Source organism: Buteo buteo, chromosome 2 (genome assembly GCF_964188355.1).
Source record: "Buteo buteo chromosome 2, bButBut1.hap1.1, whole genome shotgun sequence".
NCBI classification, from domain to species: domain Eukaryota; kingdom Metazoa; phylum Chordata; class Aves; order Accipitriformes; family Accipitridae; genus Buteo; species Buteo buteo.
In genome coordinates this window covers 48,350,149-48,362,909 of record NC_134172.1, presented here as the reverse complement: position 1 = coordinate 48,362,909, position 12,761 = coordinate 48,350,149, and the positions used below count along the sequence as shown (strand labels likewise).

General features: G+C 39.6%; 1 protein-coding gene across 8 annotated transcripts in view; it reads right to left on the bottom strand.

The window, feature by feature from the left end:
• PDE1C (phosphodiesterase 1C) overlaps nucleotides 1-12,761 on the bottom strand; it is a 254,737-nt gene that overhangs the window by 63,344 nt on the left and 178,632 nt on the right. For all 8 annotated transcript variants that reach the window (XM_075053744.1, XM_075053693.1, XM_075053710.1 and 5 more), the window contains 2 exons: nucleotides 10,239-10,538; nucleotides 6,681-6,755 (listed from right to left, as the gene is read on the bottom strand). In XM_075053744.1, the coding sequence (XP_074909845.1) occupies nucleotides 6,681-6,755; nucleotides 10,239-10,538 (375 nt within the window). The remainder of the gene's footprint in view (nucleotides 1-6,680; nucleotides 6,756-10,238; nucleotides 10,539-12,761) is intronic.

The following is a 12,761-nucleotide window of genomic DNA, read 5'->3' as shown; positions in this document are numbered from 1 at the left end:
TGGTGCAAAATCAAGGAAGAATTTCCACAATGTACTGCATAAGTTACACATTCTTCCATGCCTCTAGGACCATGAACGTTACCCTCAAGGAGCAATGCAGCCATATGCTATCTCTGAACAGAACTATATTTAAAGGACCAAAGGTAACCTGAAAAAAAAAATGTTCCCCATAAAGTTAACTACTCAAAAAACCTACTTAAGTACCTGCAGTAATTTTTTTTCCCAGCATGCACCTGGAATGAATATTCCAAATATTCACTTAAATCTGAAATCAAGCCAAATGCTATTCCCAATTTTTAAACTTGTCACTTATATCTGTGACTTCACATAAAGTAGAAGCAGAAAGCAATCAAGCATCCTAAGGACTTTCTAACTAGCTGGCATGGCCTGAACGATGGAAAGCAGGCTAAAAAAGAGTTACGTGAAAGTCTCAAAGGAAAACCAGGTGAGCTGCTTTCCATAAGATTTACACACACACTCACAAAACTGACAAGTTGCAAAACAGTCTGCATAATTATACAAGGTACCTTTCTACATATTCCCATCGAGTATGCATGCCATGGTGATGTAATGTTCCCAAGGTCAGGATGCTAACAATGTATTTTGCATTTAGCTTCAAAGATCACATCACATCATGTTCATATTCTACTTGATATTAAAACTGCATAAAGCCTTACTCAGAGTACATCCCTGTACGGAAATTCCAGCTTGCCTCAGGTGCCACTTGCTAAATTAGACACACTCATTTGTTTCAAAAGAGCATAAAAAGGATTTTAAAAAGCACAGAAGCTTTTCCCCCCTCCAGTTATCCTATACTGCACTACTATGAAGCAATTGTTCAGCAGAGATAAATTATGGTGAAATATGTCTTTCTGGATAGCAAAATGTCTTCAAGCTTTCAAGCAAGCTTTTCCAGAAGGTATCAGTACAACGCTTTCTGATTTCTAACTTGGGGCAATAACTTCTAATGTAATTCAAATAACAGGCCATAAAAAGAAGTAAGAAAAAGAAGGAAATTGTCTTTAGAAGTAGTCTTAGACTGTTGTAATTCCAATTTGTCACTGCTGCTGGATTCTGACATATAATATCAAAAGCACTATCAGGCAGCAAGGAGGAACCCAATGTGTTTGCCTTACAACCTGAAACGGGCTTTTTGCTTCCGACAATAATGGAGAAATCAGTCTATCTTTTGGAAAAGAAATAGAAATGGCACCATTATTTATATGAGCTGAAATTTACCTTTTTACCTCTCTCAAGAAGATATAGACAAATGCTGTTCATTCATATGGTTGAGTAACCTTTTTAAAGGTTTTAACCTTTTAAAACAACATTGGCATTATGCAGATTACATGAGCAGGGTTTTGTCAGAAGTCTACTTAGCATTCATTGCTGTGTAGTGGTCTTGACTAGATCGACACACATGAAAACCATATCTGCAGGAGGTTGCAAAGACAAATAATACTTGAATGGTTGAACAGCTTTGCAAAAAGCTGCATTCTCCTTAAGCAAAGCTGGGAAGAATCTCGCTAATTCAAGTCTGTCTGGGATAATTGTGGAGCCATCTTCATATACCAAAAGCATTCTCAGATAACAACATTCTGTGCCAGCTACTCTGCCACTTGATTTTTGCAGACAGCTGGACAGAAAGAAATGAAGCCCCTGTACTTTACCTTTATAATCAGGGAATTTTCCACTTGCTGATCAAGGAATGATTGTCAAGAAAAACTAAGACCAAAAGGCAGCTTTACATGTTGGCATAGGCAATGTATAGAACATACAGGAAAAGCTTTCAACTACTGTTAAGCAACAGTATAGCTTAACAAAATAAAAATAAAGAAAGCTAAAACTTCAATGTCCAATAAGCCTGTTATGAACACTTCATAGAGTCTGTCTACTTAAAAGGCTACATATTGTATTATATTACATTATATTACATTAAATATATACTATTCCATTCAATCCTGTTGCGCTGCATAGAGGCATGTACTATTGAAACTCTCTCTCAAAACGCAAGGTTACGATTTGACCACAAGGTGGGAGCATTGCTCATCACACATACCCAGGGCACATTAGGCTTTCTCTGTATGTACTAGCTGTTCGAGATACAAATATCCTGTCTACTTCTGTGCTATAACCTGCAAACGCGCATGTTACCACTAGAATAATAAGTTCCCAGTACAAACACACAAAAAAAGAACCTTTTAATTGTCTGTAATTGCTAGCTTGTCGTGGTTTAACCCCAGCCAGCAACTAAGCACCACGCAGCCGCTCACTCACTCCCCCCCCACCCAGTGGGATGGGGGAGAAAATCGGGAAAAGAAGCAAAACCCGTGGGTTGAGATAAGAACGGTTTAATAGAACAGAAAAGAAGAAACTAATAATGATAATGATAACACTAATAAAATGACAACAGCAACAGTAATAGGATTGGAACATACAAATGATGCACAGTGCAATTGCTCACCACCCACCGACCGACACCCAGCTAGTCCCCGAGCGGCGATTCCCCGCTCCCCCTTCCTAGTTCCTAAACTAGACGGGATGTCCCATGGCGTGGAATACCCTGTTGGCCAGTTTGGGTCAGGTGCCCTGGCTGCGTCCTGTGCCAACTTCTTGTGCCCCTCCAGCCTTCTCGCTGGCTGGGGATGAGAAGCTGAAAAATCCTTGACTTTAGTCTAAACACTACTTAGCAACAACTGAAAACATCAGTGCTATCAACATTCTTCACATACTGAACTCAAAACATAGCACTGTACCAGCTACTAGGAAGACAGTTAACTATCCCAGCTGAAACCAGGACACAGCTGAAAAAGAATACTTGAATAAACTGTGTTTTGGTCCCCGGCACAAAGAGTTGCACTGAAAACTTTGTATTTACATTGCTGAATCTTTTCCCAGTAGGAGAAAAATGAGGACGTGGTAGACATAACCTGTGAAAGTGGTAATCATAGAATCATAGAATAGTGTGGGTTGGAAGGGACCTTTAAAGGTCATCTAGTCCAACCCCCTGCCATGGGCAGGGACATGTTCAATTAGATCAAGTTGCTCAGAGCCCCATCCAGCCTGACCTTAAACACTTCAGGGATGGGGCATTTACAGCCTCTCTGGGCAACCTGTTCCAGTGTTTCACCACCCTCACAGTAAAAAATTTCTTCCTTATATCTAGTCTGAAATGGGGAAGAATAATTTTCTCATTTGTTGCCAGTTTTGTAAGCAGAAAAAAATTGCAAAAAAGAAAGTTTGTGAATGTAGACAAAAAATACTTCCATGTGACCGTTTTTGAATTTTCCATTCAAAGTGTTGAAAAGCAACTATTTCACATGGGGAAATCAGGTTCTCCAAAATGGTTTAATAATGTTCTATCCCACAGGAAACATTTGATGAACTACTTGTGCTGATGATGTCTCTGACAGGGCTGTGTCTTTATGTGGGAAATCGCAGCCTCATCTCTCTTTTCTTGGAACTGAAAATATGGGCAGTACTGAGTTAAGAAGCATCTCCCACAGAAAAAAGCCAATAATATGAAGATTAGATTAACATGAGGAGACTAGCCTATGTTCAAGAGACTTGCACAGGATTTTGAAGCAGTTAAGACTGAAATCTAAGGCATGACTGCAGCTTACAAAGCCATGCTCAAGCTAGTTTTAAAGTAGTTGGCTTTGGTACAAAGTCAGTGGCATGAAGCTCTGGCTAGATGCATACATAGTTCCTCGCTTTCTCAGCGAGCCTGATCCCTGTTTCTAGAGGCATGACCACTTAACTATTTTTTGGGTAGCTTCAAGGTAACTCTGACACAGAAGCTGCATTTCACACCTGTGACTACAGTGAGGACGTGCAGCTTCAGTGTCTTTGTGTCCACATGGGATAGTTACTCTGTGTGTCCCTGGCCACTTGGTTCCCGTTGTAGTAGGACAAATGTGTTGGAAATATTTCGGCACGTATGTATTCCTATAACAAGATATGACAATAATTTCCTTTGTATACGCTCAAAAAGCAACTTGGACACAGATCCTGCAAAGATTTATGCAACATATGCTCTGCAGCTTTTTTCTCCAGATGCAGGATGCCTGTGCAGTAGGACAGGGTAGCAGACTGACCTCACTTGGGTGCAGGGCTCTAGCTGATGCTAGTGGATGGGGGTGAGAAAGCTGAAGCCCTCATAGTAAATCTACACAAATGGGCACCTGTTTAATACAAATACACTCCAGCTACATACTGAACAGAGGCTGTAAAACCCAAGTACACTCGACCCTGCAAAAAGTCCAGGCTGAGTGTCACCCACCAGCAAACTAGATGGTGAATGCATTATAGCTGTAACCTCAATCTTTCTAACACCCCCGCTTAATATTTTTTTTCCAGCATGTGAAAGACCATGTACAGGCACGTGAGAAAGCATATGTTTGGGTAAACATTTCAGTAGTCTGCAAACAGCTATGTATTATCCATGGATAATGTTCCTTTCTCCACATCCCTCACATGGCTGGTAAGGAGATTTGCTCTGGAGTGAGTAATGAACAGAACAGGTTGCGCAGAATTTGTCGAAACAGAAGTGCCACTCTAGCGCTTTCCTTTCTAGGGTGCATCATTCACAATTTTTGTCCTGATTTCTATCAATGAGATTGTTAGCTATAATCTGTCTCTACAGCATCTGAATGAAAAACATTCAGCCTACAAATTGTCCTTGCATGGTTACAGTTGTTTATTCGCTGTAATCAGCTGGTCTCATGGTATTGGTCTTTTCCCTAAGGGGATGAGCAAAACATTTTCTTACAGGAGAACAAATAGACATTAAACAACCAACACCACACAAAGACTAGCAACTTGCAAGGAACCAAATTCACACCCTCAATCTTCAAGTCAGCATGAAACAATCACTTCTTGGTTCTCCAGCCCAACTAAATAGGTGCCCCTAATCTTTCCAAGATTCTTGAGAGTGCAGGCCTTCAAATGTAACCTGGTCCTCAAAGTTAGGGATTCCTGGGTCTACTCTTGTGTCTGGGCTGATGCTTGTGAGTCCTCAAAGTTAGGGATTCCTGGGTCTACTCTTGTGTCTGGGCTGATGCTCCTGAATCCTCCTAAAGAAGCCCCAGTGTTTCTGCATCCACTTGGTCCTGCCAGGGCTGCAGCCTTCTAGCACAGCCACTGCTCAGCCATCACCCACCGCAGTGGGGAGAGTAGCCATTCTGTCCATTAATTCTCCTGGGACCTTGATAGTTACATAGAGCACTGCACGTATTCATGAACATCTGATGAGTAGCATGTTATTTGAGTATTTGTGCTTAATTTCTGCATGACCACAGAAAGAGTTGTGAATGGTACTTGTTCAAGACTGTTTTCCTGGCAGACATTTAACTCAACTGTGTAAATAATATGACCTCTTAACAAAATAATTGAATTTTCCTAAACAATTGTTCCTAAGGGGCCTTTTAAAAAAAAGACCCTGTTTATATGTCTGAAATTAATACATGCTTCTAGATGAATTTTTCTACATTTTTACTTGAGGTATCACATTTTCTTCTTATTTATCACTTTGCTAGAGCAATAGGATTTTTAAATAGTTTCTTAAAAGGAAGCAATAGAAGAAAACATAGTATCATTCTAAACTGCAGTACTTAAAATGAAGTTGTCTTTCTTGACCATCAAAACAAACTACTGTATTATTTACATTTAGGAATAGCTGTGTTTCAGTGGATTTCATTGAGACATGCAGAAAGAAAATGCTAGCTCTAACATTAGTTTCCATTTATTTTGCTACTTAATACTTTAGCAATTGCTTTTGGAGCAACGTGGGTTCAGATACTATCTCAGAGCCCTGTGGTACACAGCTGAGGGGGTGCAAAAGGATAAACATGCCACAGACCTTACAGCTGTTTTTCTACTTTGCTGAGGCTACTAAAACTTCTGTGGACCTCTACACTAGGCTCAGAATAATTTGACATTATTCCCAGATGCTCAAGAAACCATCTTATGGCTTGAGATTCCTTCAGTTCAACAATGTTTCAGCAACATTCCTCTTCTATAGCATCCTTAATAGGATGTCTGTGCTGATGTGCTCACTCCTGATTGCTTCCCACACCTGTGGTTCAAGAGCACTTGGCAAATTCCCCCTCAGACAATTAAGTCAAGAAAGTTTTGTGTTTGTATCGGTGTAGTAAAACATGCAATCATGAAAAACAGGGACACCTTGAGAATGCCAAATGCAAGATTAAATGAAAAATAACTTAAAGGAAGAGCTCTAGCAGAACAGGGCTCCTTCAGCTGCAGTGTCTAAAAAACCTTGTGCAGGTGTTTTCTTAGCTCTGTTTTTTGCATCTCCCATACAGCCTGTCCTAACAGAGAGCAGAATACGACCCAAAGAAAGTCAGAAGGATAGAACCTCACAAATCCACATTTCCTATTAAGCAACTCCAATAATCCAGGATTTTTCTTGCAGGCATGCACAAAAATTGATGGATAAGGCTTACGAAAAGAACAACTAAGTGGTGCTAGACATTATGTGAAAGGGATGATTTTCCCCCAGAATGCCCCAATGGCTTTTTTCAAGCCTAATGACTGTTTCTGTTAAGTCTGTTTCTGGTTACCACACCATTTTTTGGTTTTAGAATAAACTGCAGATGTTTAGGAAACAGTAGATTGCATATAAAAATGGGTGACAAACTGTAATAAAATGTTGTCCTTACCATCTGTTTTCTTTGATTCATCCCCCACACCAGACTGATCTTTTTTGTCCAACTTACTGTCTTCTTTTAATTCACCTAGAAAGAAGCAATAAGAAACACTATAAGCATTTTAATGCAGACTGCAGTTTATTAATGCTTGTAACTCAAATTGCAACATCCAAAGGAGCTGTTCTTAGGAGAAAAGGTCTGAATTCACAAGGAACTGGATTAACACATCTTCATAGAATAAAGCACCAGACAAAATTTATCCAACTACTACAGAAAATCAAGCCTTACAATCTACTTTTAAATTTATTCTAATTGTTCACACCTTTTTAAGTGCACATGCAAACTCATACTCCCTCTGATTGTATCTAGGCCATTAAAAAACCTGAGCACAACCTTCATTTCAAAATCAGGACTCCGAAACATTTATGCTTTCAAAGGACTAAGACCCTGCGAGACTTCATCATAAGTCTCTGCATTAAGAACCACCTTAGATATCCCAAACAGTCCTATATAATGTTATCTTGCTTTCTCTTACCAGTTTCCTTTATCCACAGATTCATTTGGGTTGGTCCTTTGATGACGGTAGCAGGGAACAAACAATCATCCTAACACTGATCACTGGCTTTAGAGTCTCTGTAGCAAACCAGGAGAGCAAGGCCTTTGGCAGAGCAATGGTTGATGCAGAATGAAAATGGCAACTTGAGCTGGGTTGTATTTTATGAAGCCAGGAAAGTTAACCAGAGTCATTCTCATTTTCTGTCCTCTACTAGTCATACAGCAGAGCATATCAGACCTTCCCAGACCACCCCTTCATTGAATGAGAATGCCAAATGCAAGATCAAATGAAAAATAACTTAAAGGGAGAACTCTAGCAGAACAGGGCTCCATCAGCTGCAGTGTCGAAACATCAGCAAAGAAGGTGTCCTTCCTTCAGATGTCCAGAGAAGCAACAGCAGCCTGCCCAGATGGGAGCAGGCAGCTCAGCTTTTCCTTTCCCCCCAGAGGACTAGCACTGAATTTGTGACCCACACCTCAACACAAAAAAATGTAGAAGTCTCGCTTCAGAATTTTGTAAATGTGAGGTATGTTACAGGGCTGTATTAAAGTGATGCTTATTCCATTTGTATTACTATTTTTGTTAGCATAACTACTTCCCAGCCTTTGGATCAAGATTATAGGTATTGTGTGTTAAAGAGGATCTAATCTGCCTTCAAAATAGTCATGGCCAGTGGATATTTATTTTTGGAACAACTCAAAAAAAAGAGAAATTTCAGAGAAGCAAAGTCTCCCTCTTCCACATTGTGCCCTAAACACTAGAATATTTCTTATTCTTGGATGACAGAGGATCGATCTTCCTCTCCATTTAAGCTTCATCATGGTATAAAAGAAGAATGCTTTTCAAATCTTAAAATATTTAACAAGATGGAAAAAACATGTCCTGTTCAGTTCTCATTCAGAGCTAAAACTTTTCATGTTTTTCTTCCTAAGTTTGCTGTGTGGGTTAGAGAAAAATGAAAGCAAGATGATACAGGACAAGCAGTAACCTCCTCAGCTTATGACACTGCCATTGACTTGGGCTAATTGAAAAGAGAGGTATGAGCGGCTCCAAGTAGGATTGAGGTGCCTGCTTGACGAAGTTGGCCTCTAAAAGAAGGACACTGTCTTCAGCAAATGAAATTAAAGTCTATCTAGCAAAGCACAAAAGTCTTCTTGCATTTCCTCCACCATCATATGCCTGATGATAATGATGAGCTAATAGTGCTATACTTGACCACTGCATAAAGAAGTTGCTTGACCCTAAAAGTGTGCAGGAGAAGATGATGAACATCCACACATACATTATTTCAGTTTGATCTCTCTGAGAAAGCACATGGGCAGTGAGTGACTAAAAGACACTTTCAACTCACTTGACAACACAATTTCTGAACTTTCATTGAATATAACTTATTAAGAATAGGGGACTTCTGCGTATTGTAATATCTACCCTGCCATACTGCCAGCAGCAGAGCAGAACGATGATCATAATGATCTTTTTGAAAGGGATTACAAAGGCAGAGAAATAATAAGGCAAATACTTTACAATGAGATATTAACATATAGGCACAAAGGAAGCTGTGGTGAACACAGAGATATGAATGTTAAGATTTCATCAGTTTCCAAAGACTCTGCAGTGATTGTACCTCATAAAGGCCTTATCCCATAAATTAAGGAGCAGAATTTCTTTTCCTGAGGAAGACACTAATTTTCAGAAATCATTATAATTCCTTTCAAAGCATTTTTGACACCTGCAGCAGAGAGACACTGCAGAAAAAGGTACTGTCAAAATCACTAGAGCACACTTAACCCCTGTATTGCTAGATGCATGTAAAATAAAGGATTTCAGAAGAAAAGTCTGATGCAGTCTAACTGGGATTTCATATGTCCCCATCCTTTTTGTCTCCTTGGGGGGCCCATTCCTATTCACCCATGTAACACTGTCTGAAGACAAATCCCATATATAACAGAGCATGACAGCTTGGATCCCCATAGTCCTTCCAATCTCAAAAAACCCTAATGATGAAGTGATCACTGGGAAATGCCAGAAGCCAAGTGAAATACATGAGAATCATATCAGGAATGTTTTAAACAGAATTTCTGCCTCTGCTGCCATCGAAACTCACTGCTTGAGCCTGGGACTTTCAAAGCCTGTATGCTCACTCAGGCTTTTTCTAAAAGGACGCTTCAAAGTCTGAGGTTTTTGCTGGTTTTGGACTGGCTGATACTAGCCAAGTTTGTGATAAGTCACATGTGGCTGTACTGCCATTTTTTAATAATGGCTTCAAGGAGCAGGAGCTGGGGAGGGAAGGACAGTGTCTAAAGAGACAGCTGGCCAAGAGACAGCTGATGTGTTCTCACGGGTCTAATATTTTTTTTTAAATGTTTAACACAATTTGCAAACATTTCTTCCACCTTTCTTGGGTGTAAAGTGCGATTCATATTTTGACACAGTTCTACAGCAAGTCAAAACACTGGAATAAAATTTCTGAAAAAAAAGAATATATCTAAAAAAAGGCTCGTGACTCCCCTAATAAAAAAAACTAAGCAAAGGAAGCATAAATTAACTCTTAAAAAAACAGGGCAGGGGGGGGAATCTTCTGTCCCCAAACATATTTATAGCTGTGACTCTGTTCAAAGATACCTTTAACTGGCCTTAAAAAGAGTTTATAAGCCAACTTTGGCTTCTCCTCTGTCAGTTACCCAAATAACGAACCTGTTCATTGAACCAAGGGTATTTGTTTCAGCTTTTCAGTCTGTGTATCATAAGAGGCTGCTTCATTTTCATGAGAAAAGACATTTTTTCCTTTCCTCCAAAAGCACCAAGCAGGTATAATGAACCCCATCTTCTACAGAAGAACAGTACGTGGGAGTTAATTTACAGGTTACAATTCCCATATGCAGGTGACTATGCCTATGTCCAGGAAAAGGCTCTGAGCCCATGACATCCTTTCAGGACACCAGGTTCCCCCATCACTGATGTGACATACTGATTTTAGGGCTGGATTTACATTTCAGTGGAAGGAGAGAACTCACCATTCTGGACATGCTGTTTCTCTTCTCCTGCTGCGTGATAAGAGTCCGTTCCCTTATCTGTCCTAGGTGCATTTTTCCCTTGAGAGGCTTCATGTTTGTTCACCCCAATTTGCTCAGTTCCATTTACATGATTCTTATTGGAATCTGTGCTTTTGTTTTCTCCAGGATTTGGTTCTTTGCTGTTCTCTGTCTTTGCTGCTGTGGCATCTTCAGCTGGCTTCTTCTCATCCTTTTCATCTGTTTTCTTTTCAACTGTTCCTTGATGAGCATTTTCCTCTGCTTCTTTCTTAGCTTTTTCTTCTGCATCCTCAGCAAAGAGAGAAGCAAAACAAGGAAAGAAATCATGATTATGAGTCAATTTGACAAGAATGATGTAACTCACACATCTAAGTCTACTTCAGCTTTTTACATGCAACAGCGATTACTTAGATAAATGTAGGAATTGACTTGACAAGGGAAAAAGAGCACAGGAGAACATTTAAGGAATTATTCTGAAAAAAACACCCCATGTTGGCCTAAATGTATATTATGTGCATGTCTTTTTTTTACTATATAAGGTTCACCTTTGAAAATGCAGTTCCTCAAAATTCTTAAAAGGCAAATTAAAAAGAGATATTAGCTATTGAAGGCTCTAGGGGTGCCCAGTTTAGTTTCATTTTTGACACACAACAATCAGCCAAATGACATTCAGTTTATCTCATACCATACCATGTAACTCTAAGCACATAAGAAGTTTTGGTTCTTTGGTATCTACTTTTTTTCCCTCTTGCTCTGGTTGCTTCCAATGCCAGATTCCTAATCTCTTCTGTTGCACTTACTGTTATCCTTTCTTTATGGCTCTGTTCTTTCTTGGCAGACTAATATATTGCTACTAGTACTAGCTCTTCCACTTCAAAAAGTCTTGCAGTCAATCAGAAATATGCAAAGGTATAAATTCAAAAGTGAGTGTTGAACAACGGCAGCATCTCAAATACTGTCATTCAGAAAAAAAAATGAATTCACTGAGAAGCCATTTTCCCCCATTCAGGATACTACTCCTGTTTTTGTTTCTTATCCAAACCATAGGTACTGATGCAACCCACACTTACAACATAGGTTGCAAATTACTTTGCCTCCAGGTGTTGAGATCACTACATTTCTAGCCCAGGTTGGGTACAGCACACCCCCACAGACTCAGCTGCAAAGGCTCTGTGTGGCTTCCTGCCTCACACTGGGAAGCAGGACTCAACCACAGTCCCTCAGTGCAGCCCTTGAGCTAATAAACACGGCTGGGTGTGCACAGAGTCTGGGCAGAGACTCCATAATTTTCTGTCCTTTTTCCATGATCAATAGAGACTTATCTGCCAAAGTAGCTCAGTAGCTCAGCACACACTCTATTTGGAACCTGTGAGCTTATGCAGTTTCAAGAGCATATCTATATCCATACTGAGTCTAAGCATTCAGATGTGAGCACCCTTCGCCTGTATTAAAGATTCCTGGGTCGGCAATATCCCAGCCCACTCATCGTGGGCAGCCAATTGCACTTTAATTGTGATAGGAATCACAGATGTATCTCCTGTTTTCTCAGAGATTGTGTAAACTGATGAGGAGAGGAGCAGATCCTACAAAACACTGAATAATGTCTACCTTGGTCCCACGAAAGTATTCTTGACATCTATAGGGAAGATGGTTTCTGCCTTACAGGAGCAGGCTCTTGGCCAGTGAATAAAAATTACAAAAGAATTTCTAAGTGTCTTGTCAAATACTTCTTATGAGTGAATCAGAACCAGTTTTGAGAAAAAAGTACCGATGGCATACAAGAGAGAAAGGGGGAAAACTGTCTTTATAAGAAATACCAATCTATACTTCCTTGCCAGCAGCTAACTAAAGTTAATTAATTTTTAAATTAATAAATTATGGCTCACATGAAAATTAAATTAGATATGAGCCTCCCTCGCTTTATTAATCATTCCTGAAATCTATGGTAGCTTCCATAGATAACTCAGCTAGGTATGTTGATATTTTCTCTGGAGTCTCATGGTATACAGAAGGATTCCTCTCATTTGGGGATCTGAAAAAGAAATGCTGCATTTTGCACCTGAACCACAGGAGAGAAATTTGGCTCAGGAGACTGAGGCTTGCTACAGCACTGTTGGGTGAGTGCCTCTTGTCAAAACTAGTGCCAGAAAATACTTTATCTAAATGGTGCTTTGCACATCAGGGTGTTTGTTCATTCAGTTTTTTTAATTTGTAGCTATTTAATGATGAATCTTTAAGCAAAAAGAGATCAGTAATAAACCCACTTACTTTCCCCACACAGTCCGAGAAATCTTCTATAAATAACACACAGGATAAAAATAGCTCACTGATGCTTTTTGGGACAATGCCATTACCAAAGGGAATACAGTATTCTACAAATAATTTAATAATAGTAACAGTAATAGTAATAATAATAGATGGGTTTCCACCCCTTCTGATCCTCAGTTGCTATCTTATCTTAATAATTCTTATTTTTATTGGCAGAGCATCTTGATGCATTACAAG